The sequence below is a fragment of the Hemicordylus capensis genome, chromosome 15 (genome assembly GCF_027244095.1).
Source record: "Hemicordylus capensis ecotype Gifberg chromosome 15, rHemCap1.1.pri, whole genome shotgun sequence".
NCBI classification, from domain to species: Eukaryota; Metazoa; Chordata; class Lepidosauria; order Squamata; family Cordylidae; genus Hemicordylus; species Hemicordylus capensis.
Window position 1 is genome coordinate 4,146,410 of NC_069671.1, and position 24,633 is coordinate 4,171,042.

The 24,633-nt window shown below is 49.8% G+C and overlaps 1 protein-coding gene across 1 annotated transcript in view; it reads right to left on the reverse strand.

The window, feature by feature from the left end:
* Nucleotides 1-21,974, reverse strand: part of RTN4R (reticulon 4 receptor) — a 130,368-nt gene extending 108,394 nt beyond the window's left edge. The window contains exon 1 of the mRNA XM_053280483.1: nt 21,343-21,974. Coding sequence (XP_053136458.1) covers nt 21,343-21,364 — 22 coding nt within the window. The 5' untranslated portion in view covers nt 21,365-21,974. The remainder of the gene's footprint in view (nt 1-21,342) is intronic.
* Nucleotides 21,975-24,633: the final 2,659 nt, after the last annotated feature.

Sequence of the window (24,633 nt, forward strand, 5' to 3'; positions counted from 1 at the left end):
GCTGTTGTGGCTGGCTATGATAGGAGCTGTAGCCATCCTGGATCATCTTGGGATCCAAGATTGTGTAGCCCTGATCTACATTAGTTTGCCGTGGTTCTCCTGGGTTTCAGGCGTAGAAGGGTCTTTTTTTTCTTTTTTTTCTTTTTACATTTGTATCCCGCTCTTCTTCCAAGGAACCCAGAGTACTACACACTTGAGTAGTCTTTGCCAGCCCAACTTAGAAATGCCAGGATTGGAACCTGGGATATAAATATTCTTGTGCACACAACACAGAGACTCTACCGCGGATTTGCAGCCCTTCACCTCCTTTCCAACAGAAATCCTGATCCTTCACACTGCCTGCCTCCCTGGTCTGGCACCCCCCAATTCCAGCCATGCAACTGGCCACAACGCTGCCCCCCTCCATGCTGACCTAATTAAGACCCATTGGACACTAACTTCAGAGCACTCACACCGAGGCCTGACAGCTAAGCAGGAGAACCAGGAAAAGAGGCGCCCTCCTCTCTGTTCATCACCTGGGCCCTGTCAGGGGTGATGGATGAAGCCAGCCACTAATAGGCCCTCTCCACATTTGTTTCCTCATTTGCAGGCAGTTCCTCTCGGTGGTTTCCCACAATCCATCATTCTCTGTGTGGCCAGGCTCTGTAATTACAATTATTTATTCTCCCACTATTGTCAGAGAGATTAGCGGCAGATGGAGAGGGAGGGCGGGCACGGGAGCAAACGAGAAGGAGCGTCTCACTGGCTGAAGGGAGGCCCCCTCCAGACGTAGACGTGGCCACCACCCTGGTTCCACAGTCCATCTGCATACCTGTCTGCTGCAGGATATAGACACAGCCCTCCTAGGAGGCATAGGGAGGTAGCCCATTTGGGGTATCATGCAAGGCGGTGGAGCGAGAGAGACAGACAGATCTGTCTCCCGGGGTACAATCCTCTGGGCAGTTATCCGATGCAAGTCCTGTGGGGCAGTGGCAGCTGGTGCAGGCGCCACCGGGAGGCTCCTTTAAGTGGAAATTAGTCGGTGCTTACCTCCCATATCGCTGCACCTGAAAGCTCTACCCAGCAGCGCCGCGCCACCCAGCACCCACTGCGGCAGAGGATCGGCTCCTCCACTCAGGTGGCAGAGGCCACTTCCATGTCCAGCAAATGGCCTCCATGCATGTGCGGAGGCCAGCGGTGTAGAGGTGTTGATCCTCCGCCGCAGTGGATGCTGGGCGGCGTGCTGCTGCTGGGAAGAGCTTTCGGGTGCGGCAGCACAGGAGGTAAGCACTAAGCACCGACTAATTTACCCATAAAGGTGCCTCCCGGTGGCGCCCGCACCAGCTGCCACTGCCTCCACAGGACTTGCAGACTGCATTTGTCATTTTGCTGCCCACCCCCCACCTTTGAGAGATCTTTTTGGATCTCCTTGCAACCTGTTTTGGATTTCACCACCGTAAATAGTTCCGTGTCATCAACAAATCTGGCCACCTTGCCGCTTACTCCAATTTCTAGTTCATTGATGAATAAATTAAACTCGCTGGGCTGGGCCCAGAGCATCTGCACCTCTAGTTTTGCTCAGCCGTGTTCTCCTGCCCGCCGCCATCATTTTCTCACCAGCCGCCCGCCAGCGCTTACTTTCCCACCTGCCTGCCAGCCGCCTATATCCATCCAGCCCACCACTACCTCCTCCCATCGGCCAGCTGGCCGCCTCCTCCCACCAGCATGGCTTCACCCACAACGCAGCTCCACTGGCTAACCGCCTCCTCCCACTGGCACGGCTCCACCGGCCAGCTGCCTCCTCCCACCGGCACGGCTTAGCACGCCACATGGCACCATCGGCTGGCCGCCTCCTCCCGCCGGCACGGCTTCGCCTCCTTGTCCCACCATTGCGGCTCCACCGGCAGGCCACATCCACCGGCCGCCATGTTTTTTCCCCTTCCCTGTAGCTATCTGGCAGCTCTCCGAACTCTCGCGAGAGCTGCCACACATGGGATTAGCCACGGGTACGTCTTAGAGAATTAAATATATAGATAGATAGATAGCACCGGTCCCAAGACAGATCCATGAGGGACCACATTTCTTACACCTCTCCATTGTGAGCATTGCCCATTTACGCCTCTGCTCCCTCCCCTTCAAGCAGTTACCAATTCCAGAATGAACCTTGACTGCTAAGTTTACTCCCTGCTCCACAAAATTACAACAACAATAAAGAATATTTATATAGTGCTTTTCAACAACAGTTGCCAGAGTGGTGGTATTATTATTATTATTATTATTATTATTATTATTATTATTATTATTATTGAATTTCTATGCCACCTAGTATAAAAATAGGTGGTTTACATAGAGAAATAAAAATAAAGTTGGCTCCCTATCCTCAAAGGACTCACAATTTTTTTAAAAAACCAAACAAACCATAAGATAGACACCAGCAACAGCCATTGGAGGGATGCTGTGCTGTGGAAGGATAGGGGAGAGCAGAAGGTTCCAAGTTCCCTCCCTGGCAGCATCTCCAAGACAGGGCTGAGAGAGTTTCCTGCCTGCAACCTTGCAGAAGCTACTGCCAGTCTGTGAAGACAATACTGAGCTAGATAGACCAATGGTCTGACTCAGTATATGGCAGTTTCCTATGTAAACCCCTTTTGAGTTCTTTATTTTTCTCTCTCTTCTTCTTGTCCCCCTTGCTCCCAGTCTCTGGTCTGGCATGCATGGGTCCTGCTTAAATTCTCTCATGTCTTGAAAGAATCAAGAGAGAATTGCTTTCTGCATACACACAAGCAAAGGTCTCAGCTGCATTCAATACAAATGGCTTCAGTGTGATAAACAGCACCAGGGGAGAGGGAGAGAAAAAAAACCTGCAGATGTTTGTATGCAGCACAAATAGACTCTCGGAGAGGTAAATAAAAGCTTGCAGAGTGACTCCCACCTGACAAGAACGAGGGCTGCTCTTGAATAGTTTGGAGACTACGAACGACAGGAAAACTCTGAGCAGATGGATGAATGCGTTTCCTCCAAAGGGAAAGGGACAGACAGCCCTCTAGTGTGAAGATGGAGGTACGGGTGTTTTGCATTGGCATGGGAAATGCTGTCACTCAAGCGCAGCGGGCAGACAGTGCCTGTATCGAAGCAAAGCGAGCCTTTCTCTGAACGTGCTGAGTTAATTGCACTTGAATAGGACATGCGTGGCCTGTGGCTACTTTTCCAGTTCCTGAGCTGCAGTTGGGTCGCCAAAACAACTAAGAACCATAGCAACATAGGACGCTGCCTTATGCGGAGTCAGACCATGTTGCATCGAACTCAGTACTGTCTAAACTAGGGATGTGCGAATCGATTTGGGTACAAAACGATTCGTACCCAAATCTACCCGTTTGGGGCGATTTGTGGACAAAACAAATTGTCCCTGTGCTAGCTGGCCAGATTCGGGTCCCAAACAAATCGCCCAGATTTTGGACCAGATTCGTAGATTCGGACCTCCGTCCTGTGGCGAGCTCTCTCTTGCTGTCTCCATTTTGTGTCAGGACATTTAAAAAAAAAAAATCCCGCCCTCCCAAGCTTCAGATTGGTGACTTGCAGTGTGCAATGACTGGCTGGCGATTCCCCCCTGGTTCCAGATTGACTTGTTTCCATTCAAATCTCATGTTGCCAAGGGTGACTGACCCCGCATTGGCTAGGGGAAGGGTCTAAGAAGGGACAAGGGTGGGGGGAGGTTCAAAGGAGGGATTTTCAAATGTACTTAAGGAGGCAGGCAGCCACCATTCTGCCTTGTGGGAGGAGAGAGAGAGAGAGAGAGAGAGAGAATGGAGCGTTGCTTTGCCTTGCCTGCTGCCTGGAGTGAATTCTCTGCTTTTTGTTCCTTCTTTTCCTGATTGAGGGAAAGAGAAAGAGAATTTTTTTTCACCCCCTTCTTGCTGCTGAGAGAATCACTGCCTATGCCTGCTGTCTGTGTGAATTGATTTGGGTACAAAACAATTTGCACCCAAATCTACCTGTTTCAGGTGATTTGTGGACAAAACAAATCTCCCCTGTGCTAGCTGGCCAGATTCAGACCCAAAACAAATTGGACGTGATTCAATTCGGGTCCAAATCGAATCGAAAACTCCTGATTTGTGCACATCATTAGTCTACAGTGACTGGCAGCAGCTCTCCAAGGTTTCATGCCCTCCCAGCCCTACCTGGAGATGCTGCCAGGGGTTGAACCTGTGACCTTCTGCCTGCAAAGCAGATGCTCTACCACTGACCCATGGTCCCGTCCCCAAAGGTGTCATACATGAAGACAGAGCCCATCCAGGCACTGATCACACAAAGACCTACCTACCTCACAGGGTTGTTGTGAGGAGAAACTAAACTATGTACTAGGCTCTAGGCTCCTTGGACGAAGAGCGGAATATAAATGTAAATAAAAGACCTGCTTAGATTCAGCAAGGTGGCTGTCCCATGTGCCCTGAGGCCATGCTCTGGGACTCTGCCATTGACATCTGTCCTGACCAGTGTCCCCTCTAACAGGGATTCCCAGATGTGTTGACTACAACTCCCATAATCCCCAGCCAAAGGCTACTGCAGCTGGGAATGCTGGGAGTTGTAGTCAACAACATTTGGGAATCTCTTTTAGAGGGGAAACTAGTCCTGACCCTTGTCTTGGGTCTGATCTTGAGGAAGCAGGACTAGCATTGGACTTAGGCCCTCATACCAGGACAGAATCTTAAGGAATCCCATACCAGAACCCCCAGAAATGGCATCCTCAAAACCTGAGTGTGTTGAAGAACCAGCCATTCCCACATCTCAAACTTGGTGTGCCCCAGGATCTGTACAAGAGGCAGGATCCAATACAGAGGAAGAGGAGGAGGAGGAGGAAGAGGAGGGTGCACGCCAGACCAGAAGCTTGGCCCTTTAAGGTTTCTACTCTCCAGGCAGGGGAGGCAGGAGGCCTGGGAGCTCAGAGGCATTTAAGATCTCAGCCTTCCTCTGCCTACTGTCAGGTCAGCTTCTCCCGTGGAGCTGTCAGTGAGGCTGCCGCCCACTTTCCCCTGGGTCTCTCTCAGGATAAGCGCACGTTCAGGCCAGGCACCTGGTTCCGAGAACGGGGGTCACCCAGCCAGGAGAAGCTGAAGGTAACTAAAGAGCCACCATTCTGGCTGACATGAAGGCACAGTGGGGAGGAGAAATGGTCTGGCAGCCGGGAGGGGAAGCTAGATCTCACAAGAGCTGGAAGTCCTGTGAGATGAGAATCTGAGTTTCCATGACATTCGTGACAGCTGCCAGGGCCTAGTTAGTCCCCAGGCCCACAATGAGATGGGGCGAGGTGCAGAAAGTTCCAAGTTCCCTCCCTGGCAGCATCCCCAGATAGGGCTGAGAGAGATCCCTGCTTGTAACCTTGGAGAAGATGCTGCCAGTCTGGGTAGACAATACTGAGCTAGATGGACCAAGGGTCTGACTCAGTAGGAGGCAGCATCCTATGTTCCTATGAGCCTACGTTCACTCATCCAGGAAGCCAGAGGGAGCAGTCCACACTTCCCTTGCTTTGCCGCTCTTACGGGTTCTTACCTAGGGGACAGAACAGGGCAGAATCATTATGGAGCAATTGGCTGTTACTGCAGTGACATGCTTATATGCATGCTAACGGGTGGGTCCCCTGCTTTAAAATTTTCATGGCCCTGAGCTGGCTCTAGCTGCAGGCGAACAGTGGTCCTGACAACGGGGGAGCAAGGATCTGAGGCACATGCCCATCTGTCTCAAGAGACACATATGGCTAGTTCAAAGAGCCTTGTGAGAATGTTGTGATGCAATGTGTGTCCATCCAGATCGACATCCAAATTGTGTGCATGCAGAGGCATGACTCTCCCTTTCTGGATTGCAATGCATGCACTTATACCAGAGAGAGAGAGAGAGAGAGAAAGAGAGAGAGAGAGAGAGAGAGAGAGAGATTGAGATTTAAGCAGGCTGTGTATTTCTGCAGTCTTCTGCCAATCACCCGCCTCCTGAAAGCAGACACATTAAGTCCAATCTGGAGGGTTGTCCAAGAAGCACATACATGTTTTAAAGCCCCCCCCCCCCCAAATCTGCTCTGACACTGTGTCAAGGGGAGTTCTGGGCTGCCAAGAGCACCAGCGTCGTGCCCAAAACCCGTCACATTTTGATGGGAAATACACCAATTTTAAACGCTTTCCCCAAATCTGGCTTCCAAACATCTGTCACTTTGATGGGAGAAACGCACCTCACTTTAGACTTAATCCATCACTTTTACTTGCTTTTTAGGAGCTAAGTACACAAATGAACTTCCAGGAAAGTGAATCACTCCAGTGGAGAAGCTCAGACACCATATGGCTCCATTGTTCTTTCTCGAGAGGGCTGAGTTATTTCCCCCCAGAACAGCATCTGGCCGGTGGGAAGTGAGGATTCATTGTGGGACCTGGTCACTGGATCCCGACTATCAATTAAATGTTGACCTTGGAGAGCTCCCTGGAATATCCCATTGCACAGACAAATGTTTTTCCTTTCTGAGCATAAGAATGTAGGAGGAACAGTCTTGCTGGAAGAGACTAAAGGTCCATCTTTGCTTCCAGCGAGATGCATTGAGGAAGCCTCAAGTTCTAAGAAGGGCAACCAAGATGGCAAGCAGTCTGGAAACCCAGTGTTATGAGGGATGGTTGAAGGAGCTGAGTAGATTTAGCCTGAAGAAGAGAAGACCAAGGCCGATACGGAAGTCACCTTCAAATACCTGAAGGGTATTGAACACAGAAGAAACAGCAGACCCAGGAACATAGCGGTTAGTACATATTATATGAATACAGGCTGTCAGCACTTCAGGAACAAGCAGGGCCCGGTCATCCACCTGGGCCTCTTGTTGGAGATGGAACTCCAGGACCTTTGACTCTTTGCACCTTTTTTCTTAGTGACCACTAGGGGCAGTGCAGTGAGGAAGGGTCTTCCTCTTTCTTTCACTTTTTTTGTTTATCGCTCTGATCTGGCTGTCTCTGATTGGTAGACTGATATGCTCAGGGCCTATTGCTCCACTCTTCTTGAGACCAGAGTCAGAGGCACCATTAGGACCGGACCTTGGGGCACAGGTCCGTGACCTCGGTGGCCTCTCTTGCTCTGCAATGTCTCCTCTGTGCCTGGCTCATCAGCAGTATGGGGCTGGCCATCATCGGGAGACTCGTGTAGTGGTTAGAGTGCTGGACTAGGACAGGGGAGACCTGAGTTCAAATCCCCATTCAGCCATGAAACTAGCTGGGTGACTGGGCCAGTCACTTCTCTCTCAGCCTAACCTACTTCACAGGGTTGTTGTGAAAGAGAAACTTAAGTATGTAGTACACCACTCTGGGCTCCTTGGAGGAAGAGTGGGATATAAATGTAACAACAACAACAACGCCCTGGGTGCAGTTCCAAAAGACCTTGAAGAGCACCTCAACACTACAGGGGCCACAGAAATCACCATCAGCCAATTACAAAAAGCAGCTTTACTGGGAACAGCCTATATTCTGCGACGATATCTATAACAATTGACAATAAAATTCAGCCATCCCAGGTCCTTGGGAAGGACTCAATGTCTGGATAAAACAAACCAGTCAATAACACCTGTCTGACTGTGTAAACAAGAAATAATTAATAAAAAATTATTATTATTATTATTATTATTATTATTATTATTATTTTATTGATTGTTAAATTCATATACCGCCTTTCATTGAAACAATCCCAAGGTGGTTTACAGCAGAATTTAAAACAAGATTATAAAAATGACAAATTAAAATATAAGCTAAAAATATAAAAACAAATCTGATTAAAAATTTAACACACAAGCATAAAAACAGTACAGAATACAAAAAGCAACAGCAGACAATCATATAAAAGCCTGGGTAAAAAGCCAGGATTTACCATGCTTTCTAAAAGCTGTGACGGAGACCGAGGATTGAATAGCCACCGGGAGAGCATTCCAGAGTCTGGGGGCAGCCACAGAGAAGGCCCTGTCCTGTGTGCACGACAGCCGAGCCTCCCTCATTGTCGGCACCCGGAGCAGAGCCCCCTCCGATGACCTCGTCAAGCAGGCAGCAACCCGTTGGGAAGCTCCCAGAACTGGGGCAGGCTGCCTCTTACAGCTCCCCCCCCCGATTATCAGCTGTTCAGTGGGTAGGCATGGCTTTTGGAGGCCTCTCTGCCAGCCTCCCTGAAACGCCAGCCCAGGCTGGAAGGCTGCCTGCAGGCAGCAAAGACAGAGATGGAGTGACCAGACACTAGGCACCAGAGCCCCAGGCACATCCTCTGCCCTGCCCCTGCCCTGCCACTGGAAGAGCTGGATAGAAATGTAATAAATAAATAAATAAATAAATTTGTTTTAAGGTTTTGATATTTGCTTTAAATAGTTTTATCTTTTTGTTAATGGCCCAGAGACGTACATTTGGGGAAGTGCGGGGAGGTGCACTAATATGTAATGTAATGTAATGTAATGTAATGTAATGTAATGCTGGCTACCGAATGCTATTCCGAGAGCCTTGAACAAAGCATTTCTGTGCATCCAGGACTGTATCCTCCAGCCCCCGCTGCCCGAAGGCACAGCCCGTTGATGCTGCCGCCTCCCTTCTGGATAAACAAGCCCCTCCAGAAGCATCAAAGCTAGAGCTTGGCTGCCAGAGCTACATCTTAATGAAGGTGATGGCAGCAGAAAACATCTCCAGTCCAGAGGGAAGGAGCCGAGTACACCTAATTAAGTCAGCTCCTTGCTTCTGCAGCACAGCAAAAACTACACTGACATTGTCCTTCCTGCCTGGCACAAGGGGGGTTCGCTAACCCTGCAGACGCCCCTCAAAGGCAGGGTCAAATCTCACACTTTCTCCCTAAGGCGGAGAGTCAGGTTTAACCGGCTGCTCGAGAAGTGCCAAAGGGCTCGTTCTGAGGGTTGTAGGATGATTATGCAATGCATTCGGACTCTGGGGCAAAGTGTGGGGAGGAGAGTTAGTCCTGTGGAAGTGAGGATGGATTGTCTCCTTCGCTAAGCAAGATCCACCTTGGTTTGCATTTGGATGGGAGTTGACATGTTGACGGCGGATGTTTATATAGCTTTACAACCAAAGTTCCTCAGGAGGAGAGCTGGTCTTGTGGTAGCCAGCATGACTTGTCCCCTTAGCTAAGCAGGGTCCACCCTGGTTGCATATGAATGGGAGACAAGAAGTGTGAGCACTGGAAGAGATTCCCCTCAGGGGATGGAGCCGCTCTGGGAAGAGCATCTAGGCTCCAAATTCTTTCTCTGGCAGCATCTCCAAGATCGGGCAGAGAGAGATTCCTGCCTGCAACCTTGGAGGAGCCACTGCCAGTCTGGGGAGACAACAATGAGCAAGATGGACCAATGGTCTGACTCAGTATATGACAGCTTCCTATGTTCCTAAGCAGTTTACATAAATATAAATAGATAAAATGGCTTCCTGTTCCCAAAGGGCTCACAATTGTAAAAATAAATAAATAAATAAATAAATAGACAGATAGACAGACAAACAAACAAACAAACAAACACACCAGCAACAGCCACTGGGGAGATGCTGTGCCAGTGTAGATAGGGTTGGATAAGGCCTGTTACTTTCTCCCTGCTAAATAAAGAGATGTGAGCACTGTAAAATGTTCCCTTTAAGGGGTTGGGCTGGAGCTCAGTGGAAGAGCTTTATATGCAGAGAGTGCCAGGTTCCCTCCCTGGCAGCATCTCTAGGTAGGGCTGAGAGAGACTCCTGACTGAAACCTTGGAGAACCGCTGTCAGTCAGTCTAGAGTCCAGGGCTGCTCAGTTTTGGCCCTTCTGCTGATGTTGGCCTACAATTCCCATAATCCCTGGCTATTGGCCACTGTGGCAGGAGATTATGGGAGTTGTAGTCCAAACACAGCTGGGGGGGCCTAAGTTGAGCAGGCCTGGTCTAGACAATACTTTAGCTCTATATACTGAGCTAAATACAACAATGGTCTGGGGGTCCACTGACTGAACACTCATGCAGGCTAGTACTGCAAGGTATAAGATGTTTCCCAGCCTTCCTGGATATGCTGCCAGAGGTTGAAGCAGGCACTTTCTGCAGTTAAAGCTCTTCCACTGATTTATGGCCCATCCTCTAAGGGGAATACAGGGGCGTATCTAAGGTGGGGCAGGCAGGGCACGTGCCCCGGGCACCACTTGAAGGGGGCACTACTTTTTAAAATTAAAAAAAAATTAAAAGGCTGCTGCAAACAAAATGGCCACCACACATGCTCAAATGGTCCCTGTGAGGCTACAAGTATTTTTTTTAAAAAAATAATAAGTCACTGTACACATATTCAGATATGTGACTTGTATGTGACCTTCAGACTTGTATTTTTCAGCTGACATTATGGTAAAGTTATCTGAAAGATGAGTGTCAGATGTTTGAACAGGGGACACAATTTCAGTTCTTGCCCTAGGTACTATTTTCCCTAGATACGCCTCTGGGGGAATATTTTACACCACTCACATGTAGTCTCCCATCCAACTGCAAACCAAGGCAGACCTTGCTTAGCACAGGGGACAATTCGGGCTTGTTCCCACAAGACCATCTCCCCTTCCTTCTCTCTCTTCGCAAACATCTGTCCACTCCCATTAGCTGATGTGTGTGTGTCTGTATCTGTGTGTCTGCATAAGTCACATTACAGAGATAAGCAACTTGCCAATGGATCAGGCATGTAAGTGTCACATTCTCCAGGTGATAGACATCTCTAACTCAGAGAGATTCCCAGCCACCCATCAACTCCCACTGGGTCATGTCTCAAGTTTTCACCATAAGGTAGAGACTCAAGTTTAATTGGCTCGCCAATAAGCACTTTGTTTTCAGAAATGTTTTCACTTGCAACTTTAAGGAGCAACAAATTGTGCCAGTACACTTAAGTGTATAGTAAATACTTACATACTGCTTTTCAAGTGAAAACATTTCTCTGACATTGCTGATCGGTCTTGTGCCAAACGCTTCTCTTTCAGCCTTGGTCTTCCTCAGCTGCAACACATGAGTAACAATTTCATTAATATTAGAGACCTGATTTTTAGGAAGCAAAAGTGGGAAAAGTTAGGGAAAGTGGAAGGGAAGAAGAGGATGACCAGCAGCAAGGTGGACGGACTCGATTATGACAGCAATGAAAACACCAATGAGAGACCTTCAAGGCCAAGTTGAAGACAGATCATCCTGGCGAGAATCTATCTATGTGGTCGTTGAGTTGACACTGACTTGATGGCACTTAACCAACCAACCAATAAAGCAATCAAGCAATCAAAGTGGGGTTTCATCATGGGGCATTATAATTTATGGACTATGTGATTTGTGATATCGTGTAATGTTCTATGTTTAACACTCAGTATAAGACAGCCTCCATCACTATCAAAGGCTTTTGTGGACCACCACATAAGCAAGCCAAACATGGCTACGGCTGACATGAGTCAAACTTATATCAACACAGTTAATATACAACACTGTGTTAAAAACACAGCTATTTCTAATTTATTATACTCACTCACAAATAACAATGTGACATTGAATCTGATACAAAAGAGGTACACAAGATTCTATTATTATTACATTATTATTATTATTATTAATAATAATAATAATAATAATAATAATAAACAGCTCAGTCGGGGGCAGTGCATCTGTGCCTCTAGTTCTCCCCCTCCTTCCTGCCTGCCCACCTGCCACTGCTGCCAGCATTTTCTTTCCCTGTCCACTCACCTGCCCACAGCCGTCATTGTTTTCTTCCCTGCCCGCCCACCGTCACTGCCATTTTCCACTCCCGCCCACCCGCTACTGCTATTTTCCTCTATTTTCCAAGCCTTTCCATCACCACCGCTGCTTTCCTCTCCCGCTGCCAGCAGCTTGCTTGTGAACTCTTGTGAGAGCTGCCATGCATGGGATTAGCGATGGGTATGCCTTAGAGAAATAGATAGATAGATACTTTTCTACCCCACAGACTACCTTCAGTTCCCTCATGGACCACCAGAGGTCCATGGACCACAGGTTGGGAACCACAGAGATAAACAAACCAAGATATCTAGTGCAAATGGTTTCACTTTTTTTGAATTCTTAGGTGAGTTTTGTGGAAATCCGACAGGGATAGAAATCCAGTAAACTGATAGTTATTCTAATTTTGTTGTATTGACTAGTGTTCTGATATCGCTGTGAACAGCCACTTTGGGTTTCCCTCAGGAAAGAAAAACAGGTTGCAGATATGAAGCAAATCTTCTCCTGGGTGCCAAACACAATGTTTAGAAGGCTGAAAATGACAAAAACATCTCCAGAACACAAGTGCTGTCTGGACAAACCACAGGTCAAAACACACAATTTCTGTCAAAGACGCTGTAGTATAGGCACATGCATGAAGCATTTTGGCCAAAATGCTTCGTGCTGCCCCAGCTGAATCGTTTCAGTAGGGGGAGGAGTGGGCACTTTAAAAAAGGAGGAAGGCAGGCCTTACCTGTTGCCCCAAGAAGATCAGAGGCCAAAAGAACCTTCCTTACAAGGCAAGGCTAAAACACTTAGGGCTTTTAGTTCAGAAAAAAAGGCAACTAAGAGGAGACATGCTAGAGGTCTATACAATTGGAGTGGAGAGAAAGGAATTTTTCTCCCTCGCTCACAACACTAGAGCCAGGGGTCATCTCATGAAACTGAATGCCAGGAAATGTAGGAGTGACAAAAAGAATTGCTTTTTCACACAGTACATCGTTAATCTGTGGAATTCCTAGCCACCAGATGTGATGATGGCTGGGGTGTTTTTGATTAACCCATTCCTTCATCCAGGCCAGCTTCTGAAGGGGGCTTTAATGACTTGTATTCCAGTCCTGGAGTAGAGGCAGGGCTAACAAACAGCCAGCAGCAAGAGCCCTGAAAGTAGACTGTGTACTTGCCTCTCAATAAATATCTATTTCAATAAACCATTAATATTTGTGATTCTACTCACTGCCACCTTCTTGCATACCACAACTCTTTCCTCTGGATTCTACACATTCACTGGCATGTCCCTATTTTCATTGATAAAATGTTGGAGGGATCGTCATTGCTCAGGCAAAACTTCTGAGGCATTGCTCCCACGTATCGGATGTGGTCTTGGGGGTCGTCAGATTGTCCCATTCTAAGTAACAGGGCACCCATTGTACTGAACAATCACCATGTATGGTAAATTTGAATCACTGTAAACCTGAATCCGAGAAAGATCTTCTGCTTTTCTTGGGCATTGTGATGTTTTGCTTATTCATTATATAACTTTTGTCCTGATTTTTAGAACTTTGCTTGATGAGGTGGGTCCAGGTTCCCATCTGATTTTGGGGAAGGGGTGACTCTTTCAGCTGGACTTGATAGGCTATAAACTTGAGGTCTGATTGGATGAGTGGACAGCAATTTTGTGGGGTTCCTAACACACTGTGTACTGGAGATGTATGTATGTATGTATTTATTTATTTAGCACATTTTTTATACCACCCTAACCCAAGGTATGACTTTTAATCTCATGACAATTTGCTGAAGCTTTATACTTGTATGTGCCTTTACCTAACATGCATTCCCTCAGAGTATCCTGAGGGGAATCTCTTGCAGTGCTCACACATCAAGTCTCCCATTCATATGCAACCAGGGTGGACCCTGCTTAGCTAAGGGGACAAGTCATGCTTGCTACCGCAAGACCAGCTCTCCAGCTATAACAAGACCATTCTGTGATCACTCCAGGCCCAAAGTATAGGGTAGCATTTTTCTCCTTATGGGAAGGAGCAGGATTTAGAAACAGATGAGAATCCAGGAACAGATGAGAATCCCGTTGGAGGTGGATAGCTGACCACTTGGAGAGGCAAAATGCATCTCTGTGTCTCCTGCCCACCTTCATTAAGAGCCTTTCATACAACATACAACTGAGGGTTGATTTAGTAGCTTTCTCACACCTGAAACTGACGCAAGAAATGGATGCTCTAAATATTGGGTTGCACTCCAGAGGCAACTCCAGCCAACAAATTCTGAAGATAAATGTGCTTTGAACAAACTCGTATACCTTGGGTAACTATCTAGCTCAGAGCTGCACAATGTCCGGTTTCCAGCTGTTGTGGAACTACAACTCCCATCATCCCGAGCCACAGCAATAGGGATGTGCTGACCAATTTGAATTTGAATGGATTCAACTCGAATCTGGCTGATTTGAGTGGTTCAAATTTGAATCGAATCACCCCTTAAATGGGCAATTTGATTCGGATTTTCAAATTTTGATTTGGATTTTATTCAAGAGCCTCTTAGCACTTTCCAAATACCATTCAGGACCCCTGACTGGTTTAAAATTGCACCAAAAGAGGATTGAATCAATTCAATTCAAATTCAAATTGAATTTTCGGACCAGATTCGGATTTGAAATGAATTTTTGGGATTTGATTCGAATTTGAAATGAATTGAAAAAATTCATGTCATGCACATCTCTACACAGCAACCAATAGTCAGGGGTGATGGGAGTTATAGTTCAACATCTGCAGGAGAGCCATAGTGCAAGTTGCCTTGATCTAGAAAGAAAAGAGTGTACATTCTGTGGCCGGCATATTTATTTTTTATTTTATTCATCAAACTTTTATACCACCCAAACTTTCATCTCTGGGCAGTTAACATAAAACAATTAAAACACATATAAAAGTTAAAACAAATCAACCATTAAAATCAACCATAAAATTAAAACAGACAATTTTTAAAAGCTGAGAAAGCTTGAGCGAAAAGATGGCGGGGAAAACCACCCCCGGTTCGGCTCAGCCTCGAACCAAACACACACATACACACAAACACACACACAGTTCAGGGGTTCTGCAAACATTAAAAAAAATTTTTTTTTAAATTTAAAATTTACCCCCTCTGGCGCTTCTCCAAGGTGGCCGTGGGGGGGGGGGGCATGGAGGTTCTCCCTCACCCCGCCAGCCTACCTTCTATTAGAAATCACCTGGTTCAGGTGTCTTCGGCCCCCTTCCGGGCCTATTCCCTGGAGTAGTGGCCATTTTGGAGGCCACCACACCTGCACAGTGGGGACCCTACATGGCCAGGTGATGACCAAACTCGAAGCAAACTGGGCCAGTTGGTTTTGTTCACATCCCTAGCTCACAATAATTCTGTGAGGTTGGTTAGGCTGAGAGAGAGCAACGAGCCCAAAGTCACGTTGTGGCTAAGAGGGGATTTGAACCTGGGACTTCCTCGTACTAGTCCGACACTCTAACCACTACATCAATGCTGGCTCTCACTAACAGGCACAAGCAGAGAGCTTGAGATCCCCATGGCCTCTGGAGCCCCAGATTTGTGTGAATATTCCCTATAATTCCTGCTAAATGGGCAAGAAAGGACCATTCAAATGGTGTGCCTATTCTATGATATATAATATTTATTTATTTATTTTACATTTTTATACCCCGCTCTTCCTCCAAGGAGCCCAGAGTAATATACTGCATACTTAAGTTTCTCTTTCACAACAACCCTGTGAAGTAGGTTAGGCGGAGAGAGAAGGGTCTGGCCCAGAGTCACCCAGCTAGTATCATGGCTGAATAGGGATTTGAACTCGGGTCTCCCCAGTCCTAGTCCAGCACTCTAACCACTACACCATGCTGGCAATATATAATATATAATATCTATGCTGGTCATTGACTGAAATAGAGAGATTTTATTTTATTTTATTAATATATAATATATAATATATATTGCATATTAGGCATTTCTATACTGCTTTTCAGGTGAGTCCCCCAAAGCATGTTTGGGTTAGGGTTAGCCTGAAGACGTACATAATTAACTTATGGAACTCTCTGCCACAGGATGTGGTGATGACCACCAGCTTGGGTGGCTTTAAAAGGGACTTAGACAAAATCATGGGGGACAGATCTACCAATGGCTACTAGTCTGGTGGCTATGGGCCCCCTCCAGCCTCAGAGGCAAGATGCCTCTCAATCCCAGTTGCAGGGGAGCAACAGCAGGAGAGAGGGCATGCACATACCTCTTGCCAGTGGGCTTCTTGGAGGCATCTGTTGGGCCACTGTGTGAAACAGGATGCTGGACTAGATGGGCCTCCTTGGGCCTGACCCAGCAGGGCTGTTTTTATGTTCTAATCTGCTTTTGATTCAATGCAACACACATGTGGTTCTGATTACTGGTGTTGAGAAATCTGGTGTCGAGTTACTGGTGTTGAGAAATCTGACTTCAGCTTTCTAGGGAGGGGGCGGTGACAGAAAATGACGCAAATGAATGTTCAGAACATTCCTGAAGTTTAAAGCCCAGCTTAAAGCCACATGTTTAGATCTTTACATGGGAAGCCCTTTAGGCTCACTTCTTTCTTCGCTCCTCCCCACAAATCAAGATGGGGTGGTGGTTGGGGGGCGAAGGGCAGCATTGGGAGAGCAGCTGGCCATTTTCAGCCCAGCCCAGCATCTTTGCCAGCAACTGTGGGCCCTGCCTCTCTTGCACCTTTTAAACATTTTATTATTCAAATGATTTTGAGCGCCTTTTTGCACAAGGAACCGATTTCTCCCAATTCTGTGCTATGCAAACCACTTTGTGAACTTTGTTTGTTTTTTCCTTTTGGGGGTTGAAAAGTGGCAAAAGCACATTATAAATAATAAATAAATAGTGGGCAAGGGATGCTGACTCCAATTTGCAAGAAGGCTTTCCCACACATCAGTCAGATCGTCCAGCAAATTGAAGGCGGAGGGAAGGTAGAACCTACACAGATGAGGAAGTCCCTCGGCGTTCTCCTCTGACCCATTCTGGCCCACATTACTTGCATTTAGATGCCAGTAATGTGTGCTAACTGAGCAAAAGGCACCTTTCCACAAAGGCGATTCTCTGGATGGAGCAGGGGGAGAGCAACTGGCCTTCTCCATCCCCAGCACAGCATCCCTCCAGTGGCTGTTGCTGGTGTCTATAATATGTTTCTTTTTTAGACTGTAAGCCCTTGGGGGGGCAGGGACCCATTTTATTTATTTGTTTAGATCTATGGAAACTGCTTTGGGAACTTTTGTTGGAAAGCGGTATATAAATATCCATCGTATCCGTACTCGTATCTGGATATGAATCGTATCTGTATTGGTATTCGTATTTAGATTCGTAAACCCGGAGAGGGGCTCTGAGGTCTTTAAAATAGATAGATAGATAGCTATGCTTTTTGACATCATGATGATGATGATGATGATGATGATGATTATGTATTTTACAAACATCTTTCCCAATCCCACCCACCCACCCCAGCCCAATCTTTCCTCCCCAAGCCAGCTTTTGTGTACTGCATTGGGTGGGGGGACATGAGAAAAGAAAGGAGAAAGAGAGGGAAAGAGAAAGAGTGGGGAGAAGAGAGATGAAAAGCAGAAGGGGGGAAAGGAGAGAGGAGAAGGAATACACCCCTTTGCGATAAGCAATGTGGGCAAATCAAAAGGATTCTGAGTCTAAGAATAAGTCGAGGAAGTTGTCCCAGATTTCTGACCATTTATCCGGTTTATTTACTTTCATTGCTCAGAGGCCTTTTAAGCTTCTCCAGCTGAGTGAATGAATGCATCTTTATTTCAATCGCAGACCAGAGCAGCCGCTCCGGTAAAAAGCAGAGTAAGCCAAGGAGAAATGCTGGTGGACTGGAACCTATATAGAGCTCTCCAGCGCTGGTGCAGCATTTCAGAGCCTCTGCTGGAAAATTCAAATGGCACCCAACTCATAAGAGAAAGCACAATAATCCAGCAGCACGGTGCTGCTCCCGCACATTTCTATGCAGCTTGTGCAAGAGAACTTCTCGCTCCTGGGTGATCTCTCTGCCTCCTGCTCTGGGCACTCAAAATCTTCCGGCCGGCCGAGCAGACCAGCGTGCACCCCTGGCCTCTCTGCAGTAGCACCTCTGGGGTCCTCCAATGCTGTTGTAGAACAATTTTCTTCCCCTGAACTGAAGCAGACCTCATTTTCCTTCTGCTGGCCGCACAGTCCTCTTCCCACAGCCAGAAGTGCCAATTCAAGGATCCCTGACATCGTGGAACGAAAGCAAATTCCAACCTACACGCCATGATTTGGTTCACTTTGCATGCCATTTCCCCCCACTTATGCCTTAATCCACCTGAGCGCCTTTTACTAACACACATGTAAACGAAGCCAAGCAGAGGAGAAACAATGAAGGATGCTTTGGGTTGGTACCCAATACTACTACCACCACCCGCCCAGAATGCCTCCTCCTTTTCTCGGCTATCATCACACTGCGGATTGGTGCAGGATTGGAGAGATTCCTGCCTGCAACCTTGGAGGAGCTGCTGCCAGTCTGTGAAGACCATACTGAGCTAGATAGACCAAGGGTCTGACTCAGTAGATGGCAGCTGCCTATGTTCCTATGGTATCCTTGGTAAAGCTGCCCCAAAATCATTATCCGTGGATGGGTTCAAAGAACCTGTGCCCCTGAGCTCCTGAGGGCCCCCAGCTCCACCCCTCCCTATCTTCTTCATTATCTTCCTCACTCCAAGAAGCCACTGGAGGGAGGGATGAACACACACCCCCTCACCCCGAGCTAGATCACTGGATCACACTTCAAGAGTGAGAGGGGGTTGATGCTTTGATTCCCCCTTCCATTCATTCTTCTCCTTCCACCAAAAAGTCTCTAGGTGCCATTTCAAGGGTGTCCTGAGAAAAGACAGCCCTCCCTCCCTCCCTCCCTCCCTCCACTTCACACCCCCTGGAAAACTGAGCTCATACCTAACAGTTAAGGATGAGATAACTGTGATCAGCAAAAGCCTACTGTGGGGTGGGGGGGGGGAGAAGGTGTGAAATAGGAGGGGAGGGGCAAAGCTGTCACCTGCCCCCCTCCATTCAGGAGACCTCTTGAATTAAGTCACTCTTGCTTGGAGATCCAGAGCTGCTTGTGAAGCCACCCCCACCCTGGAAAGATTCCCACAAGCATCGGGAAACTTTGCCCCAGCTCCAGGGGGCTTGCATGAAGCTTGCTGTTGCTGAGAAGTTGCTAAAATACTACTTCGGGACATTGGCAGCTGCCATATACTGAGTCAGGCCCTTGGTCCATCTCGCTCAGTATTGTCTGCACAGACTGGCAGCGGCTTCTCCAAGGTTGTAGGCAGGAATCTCTCTCAGCCTTGTCTTGGAGATGCTTCCAGGGAGGGGAACTTAGGACCTTCTGCATGCCAGCAGGCAGCTGTTCTTCCCAGAGTGCCCCCCCTTCCTCTAAGGGGAATATCTGACAGTATTCACATGTGGTCTCCCATTCAAATAAAAACCAGGGCATACCCTGCTTAGCAAGGGGGACAAGTCATACTGGCTACCACAAAACCAGCTCTCCTTGATGCACAGATTTTCTCTTTTGTCCTTTCCAGACCACACACACACACACCCACACCCCATGCCATACACACCCCACTTTGGATCTTCAGTCACCCCACCACACACACACACACACACTCATCACTCCCCCTTTCCAAAAACAAACTATTTCCCCTAACCTATAGCCCCAAACCCAGTCCTCAGTATCCGGAGCAAGGCAAATAGGTGAAGCCAGGAGTGGTGTGTGTGTGTGTGTGTGTGTGTGTGTGTGTGTGTGTGTGCACCCTGGTCCCCTCCTACCCCGAAGCACCAGGCCTGAGACAGAGGCTGAACATCAGATACTGGCCGGGAAGGAAGCCGCTCTCCCCGGGGGCAAATGACCAGCGTGGACGCAAGAGGAGAGGCTTAGCTTGATGCATGGCAGTCAGATGGAGGATGAACCTTTCCCTCTCCCAGGTCCGGGCGACCGAGTGGCTGGCAGAAGCCAAGCCAAGCAGAAGCGCCTCTGGAGACACCTGTTGGGTATGCAAGGATTCGGGGCCTCTAGGGGGCGCTCTTGAGAAGCCCCGGGGAGTTGTCGGAGGGGGACCTCCACGGGCAAACGCAGCCCACACCGTCTGGCCAAACGCGTGCGCCTTCCAGATGGGCAAGGAGACCCCCCACCCTTCACCTGCTACCCCCTCCCGACCTATGGGGTGGTGGGCGGGATGGAAGAGATCCCCCTCCTTCTCTCTGCCTGCCTAGGAATAACCATCTTCAGCACTCTCCAAGCGGAAAGGGCCAGCAGAGGAAGCACAGAAAGGGCCAGTGGCCACAAAAACACATAAGAATGAAGGGGGCTGCCTTATACCCCAATCAGACCACGGGTCCATCTAGCTCAGTGTACGACACTGACCGGCAGCAGCAGCTTCTCCGGGGTTTCGGGCAAGGGTTCTTCCCAATCCTACCTGGAGATGCTGAGCGGGCTTGGGGGGGGGGGCGAACATGGGACCAGGGTGTAGCTATAATTGAGCAAAAAGGTTCAAAGAACCCCAGGGGCCGCCAGCTCCTGAGGGGCCCCCCAACTCCACCCCTCCCAATTGTCTTCATGATCTCGCTCACACCGGGCCCCCTCTCCCTAAGGACAGCCTGTGTGCCCCTGAGCCAGGACCCCATCCCCTAAGGGGAAGATCTCCCAACAGACAGTGCGGACATATAGTCTCCCATCCAAATGCAAACCAAGGCAGACCTTGCTTAGCAAAAGGGGCAATTCATGCCGGCTGCAACTGGAAGCTTAGCTCTCCTTCCCTTTCAGAGACCATCGCTCCCTCTTGCGCGTCCTATCCAACGGCGCATGTTTCCTCGGAAGTAAGTCCCACTGGGTCCCTTGCGGCGCTCAGGATCGCAGCCGAATTCATCCGGTAGGGTGCTCACACACACACACCCCTATAGAGGCACAAGCCACTAAGCGCCCCCCCCCCGCCCCACACACGCGCCCTTCATACGACTTGGGCTGAGTTCAAAAGGCTTGAGATGGAGTTCTCCGAATGTCAACATCCCCCACCGCAACAGACACTCCTCCCTGCAATGGCACAAAAGGGGGGGGGGAAGGCTCTCCCCGTCCCCACCACACACAAAAGCCGCGCGCAACTGTGGAACCGGATTCTCGCTCTGTCTCTCTCTCCCCGACGCCCACAGCCAGGGCAAAACTCTGCGCCAAACTGCCTGAGAGAAAAAACACCCCACAACGGTTCTCTCCAAAGGCGGGTCCGGCCCTGGATTCCGGGGCTTCCAAAACCAACAAACACCCACCGTCCGCTCCCCATTTTGGGCAGGCGACGGCCGCTCTTCACACACGCTACGGTCGCCTTCGAAGGAGGCTCCACGCCGCCAAGTTTAGCCTCTTTCCCTTCACTCTCCGGCTCCAATCCCAGCGACCTCCTCACCCACCCCAATCCGCCCGTGACCACTGACTGGCCACTGGTCGCCTTGATCCTCGGGGGCGGGGGGGGGGGCATTGAAAGTTGCAGCCTGGGAACTTCTCTTGCGCAATGGCCCCGCCAGCTGCCGCCCCCCCCCCCCCCGCGCTCGCCCCGTTGGGGCACTGCCGACACGCCACTTACCTTCAGCAGCAGCCCTCTTCATTTTAGGGGTTCGGCGAAGGCACGTCTCGGAGGGCAAAGGGGATCCGATCCTTCCCAGAAGGGGCGCGGAGAGAGCGAGGCGCAGCGGAGCCTCATGCAAACTTCCACCCCAGCGCGGGGACGGGGTTCCTGCCGCCGCGGCTGCCGCCACCTCTGCGGACGCCGATGCCCGCCTCGCTCCTCGGGCGACCGAGGCGCAGCAATCCCGCGGCCGGAGCCAGCATCCAGGCAAGAGAAGAGACCACGCGCCGCGAGCTCTGCCTTCCCGAACAAACTGGGGCGGCTGCCGCCTCGCCAATGCCGCCGCCGCTGGCAAGGCAGGCGGGCACCGACGATTCTGGCCGCGATCGCACCTGCCTCGGCTCTGCTGGGTAGCCCCAGTCGGGGTCTTTCCCCCGCCGTCAGGTGGGGAGGGAGGGAGGGGGAGGCTGTTTTCTTTCTCCGAGGGCGCAGGGAGCGGAGGCGAGCGGACGCCGAGGCTGGCTTGGGTTGCTCGAGCGGGGGACTGAGAGGTGATGAATGTTTTATGGGATCATGTGGTTTGACGTGAGAGGAATCGGCCTAGATCGGATTTACTGGCTGGAGGAGAGAGAGAGAGAGAGAGAGAGAAAGGGAGAGGAGGGAGGGAGGGAGGGAGTGGCCGTGCGCTCTGGAAAGGGAGCGCATGGCACAGCAGAGCGCTGTGCGCACTGGCGAGGGGGCGCTTGGCCAAGGCGGCGGGGAGGGGAGTGGGCTCTGCAGCCAGGCTCAGGGTGGGGCCGGGGGGGCTGCTGCGACCACCAGCATCAGCCCTGCGCGCTCACCCGCCTGGCCTGCAAGGCGGCGGCGCCCGAGTCCAGCTGTCCCGCAAGGCGGGGGTCCCGTCCGGCACTTCACTCTGCAAGGAGCGAGAGAGGGGCAGGAGAGCAGCAGCTGGGCGGAAAGGACGGCTCTGTGGGGGCGCTGCGGGGTGGGGGGGGAGACGAGAGGGGGGTCAGCGAAGAGAAGGGTTTCCACTCCAGAAGAGTGGGGGAGTCGAGTGGTCCTCTGGAGGTGGGGAGGAGGAGAGAGCGTTGCTGCAGGAACTGCGTTCCCGGGCGGCTTCCACGGCGGCTCTGGCCAGAGGAGGCTGCGCGCTCATTCCTGGAGGGACGGTGCCACCTAAAGGACGGCCGGGGATAGAACCTGGACTGGGGCGGCCGGGCCGCGGGGACGGGGCGGAGGCGAAGCACACTGGCGAGGAGGCTTGTCCGTCCGCCAGGCTGGCTGCGGAGTGTCCCCCAACCCCACCCGTGCTGGAAGAAAGAGGCAGGGCACACCCACCCTGCGAGGACAGCCACAGCCACAGCTACACACACACACCCGCCGCCATACACCCTGGATTTATGAACCGGGAGGAAACGCGGCTGGTTTCGGACATTTCTTGTCTCCCTAAATAGCTTGCCTTGGGGTTAGTTCTTTCTGGACACACAGTCGCCTGAGCTTTGTACTCTCAGTGGGGAGGCAGCAGTTGAAATGGGCGTGCGCGCGCGCACACACACACACACACACACACTTTCCCACTCTGCATGGCATGCCAGATTCTAACCCAGCTCTCTGATCGCGATTCAACCAGGGGCATCGCTAGCATTGAGCAGGAGGTGGGGGGCGGGGGATATCCATGGAGCGGGGGACAGCAAGGGATCTGTCTTCACTCTGTACGTATCCCAAGGTTCACTCCAACCTTGAGACACCCTGGACTCCGGGAACAAAAGGGGAGATAATCTGGATTGATCTGGCCTGAAATGGCTATTAGCATCTTTTATGCATGTTTCCTATTAAGCGGGATGCATTGTTTATTAGCATAATTTATTAGCATCCTTTATGTGACTTATACCAATGGTGTCCTTGCACATTCAGAAGCGAAGGCACTCTCCTTGACAGCCCCCATACCATGCCCCATAGTCACAGCTGCCCCATAGACACACACACGCTCCGTGGCCACACACCCCACGTAGACAGATGCAATTGGGGGGGGGGGGTGTTTCCTGTTAAAAGAAGTTCAGGATATGCAAAATACTCACTTACCTGGGAGTAAGCCCCATTGAACTTAAGGAGACATACTTCTGATTAGACAGGTGTAGGATTGCACTGTAACTTAAAGGGCACACTTTGGCACCTGGAAGGGAGAAGTGGGTTGGGCAAGGCAGATGAGAAGAAGGTCCGCTTTCTGTGCTTTTAACATGGAGAGGAGAGCTGGTCTTGTGGTAGCCAGCATGACTTGTCCCCTTAGCTAAGCAGGGTCTGCCCTGGTTGCATATGAATGGGAGACTAGAAGTGTGAGCACTGTAAGATATTCCCCTCAGGGGATGAAGCTGCTCTGGAAAGAAAATCAGGAGGTTCCAAGTTCCCTCCCTGGCAGCATCTCCAAGAGAGGGCTGAGAGAGATTCCTGCCTGCATCCTGGGAGAAGCCGCTGCCAGTCTAGGTAGACTAGATGGACCAATGGTCTGACTCAGTATACGGCAGCTTCCTATGGCCCAGACAGATTTGAAATTCAAGGATACACTGCCCCTGAACATGGAAGCTCTGATTTTTATGTTGTGGCTAATAACTATGGATAGATCTCTCTTCCGCCATGAGTTTGTCATCTCCTTTTCAAAAGCTATCTAAGTTAGTGGCCATCACCTCTTATGGCATTTGATTGATTGATTAAGTGTCGGTCTCGACTCTTAGCGACCACATCGATAGGTTCTCTCCAGGATGATCTGTCTCCAACTTGGCCTTGAAGGTCTCTCAGTGGTGCCTTCATTGCTGTCGTCATCGAGTCCATCCATCTTGCTGCTGGCAAATGGCATTTACCATTTGGTATTTGAAGGAGCTCTAATCTAGAAGACCTCTAAGGTCCCTTCCAACTTTAAAATTCTATTATTCCCAGTATGATTTGGCCCAGATTTTCTCTGGGCCAAATAACATACTATTAATATGAATGGTCTCGATGCACTTGAGTGATGTTCTCTGTTTTCCTGATGGGCAAACAGCTGCTGAAGATGGGACCCAATCCAAATTGGTGCTCGATGGGAGGTGCATTGGTTGGCATGGGGACATCATGTTTGCCTTGTGCAAAAGGAAAGCTCAAGGTTAGAAAACAATGCAAGTGTATCTCATAAGGGACAGTCAACTGGATATGGAAAGGAAAGGTTGTGCCATCGAGTCGGTGTCGACTCGTGGTGACCACAGAACCCTGTGGACTTCTTGGTAGAATACAGGAGTGGTTTATCATTGCCCTCTCCCGCACAGTATGAGATGATGC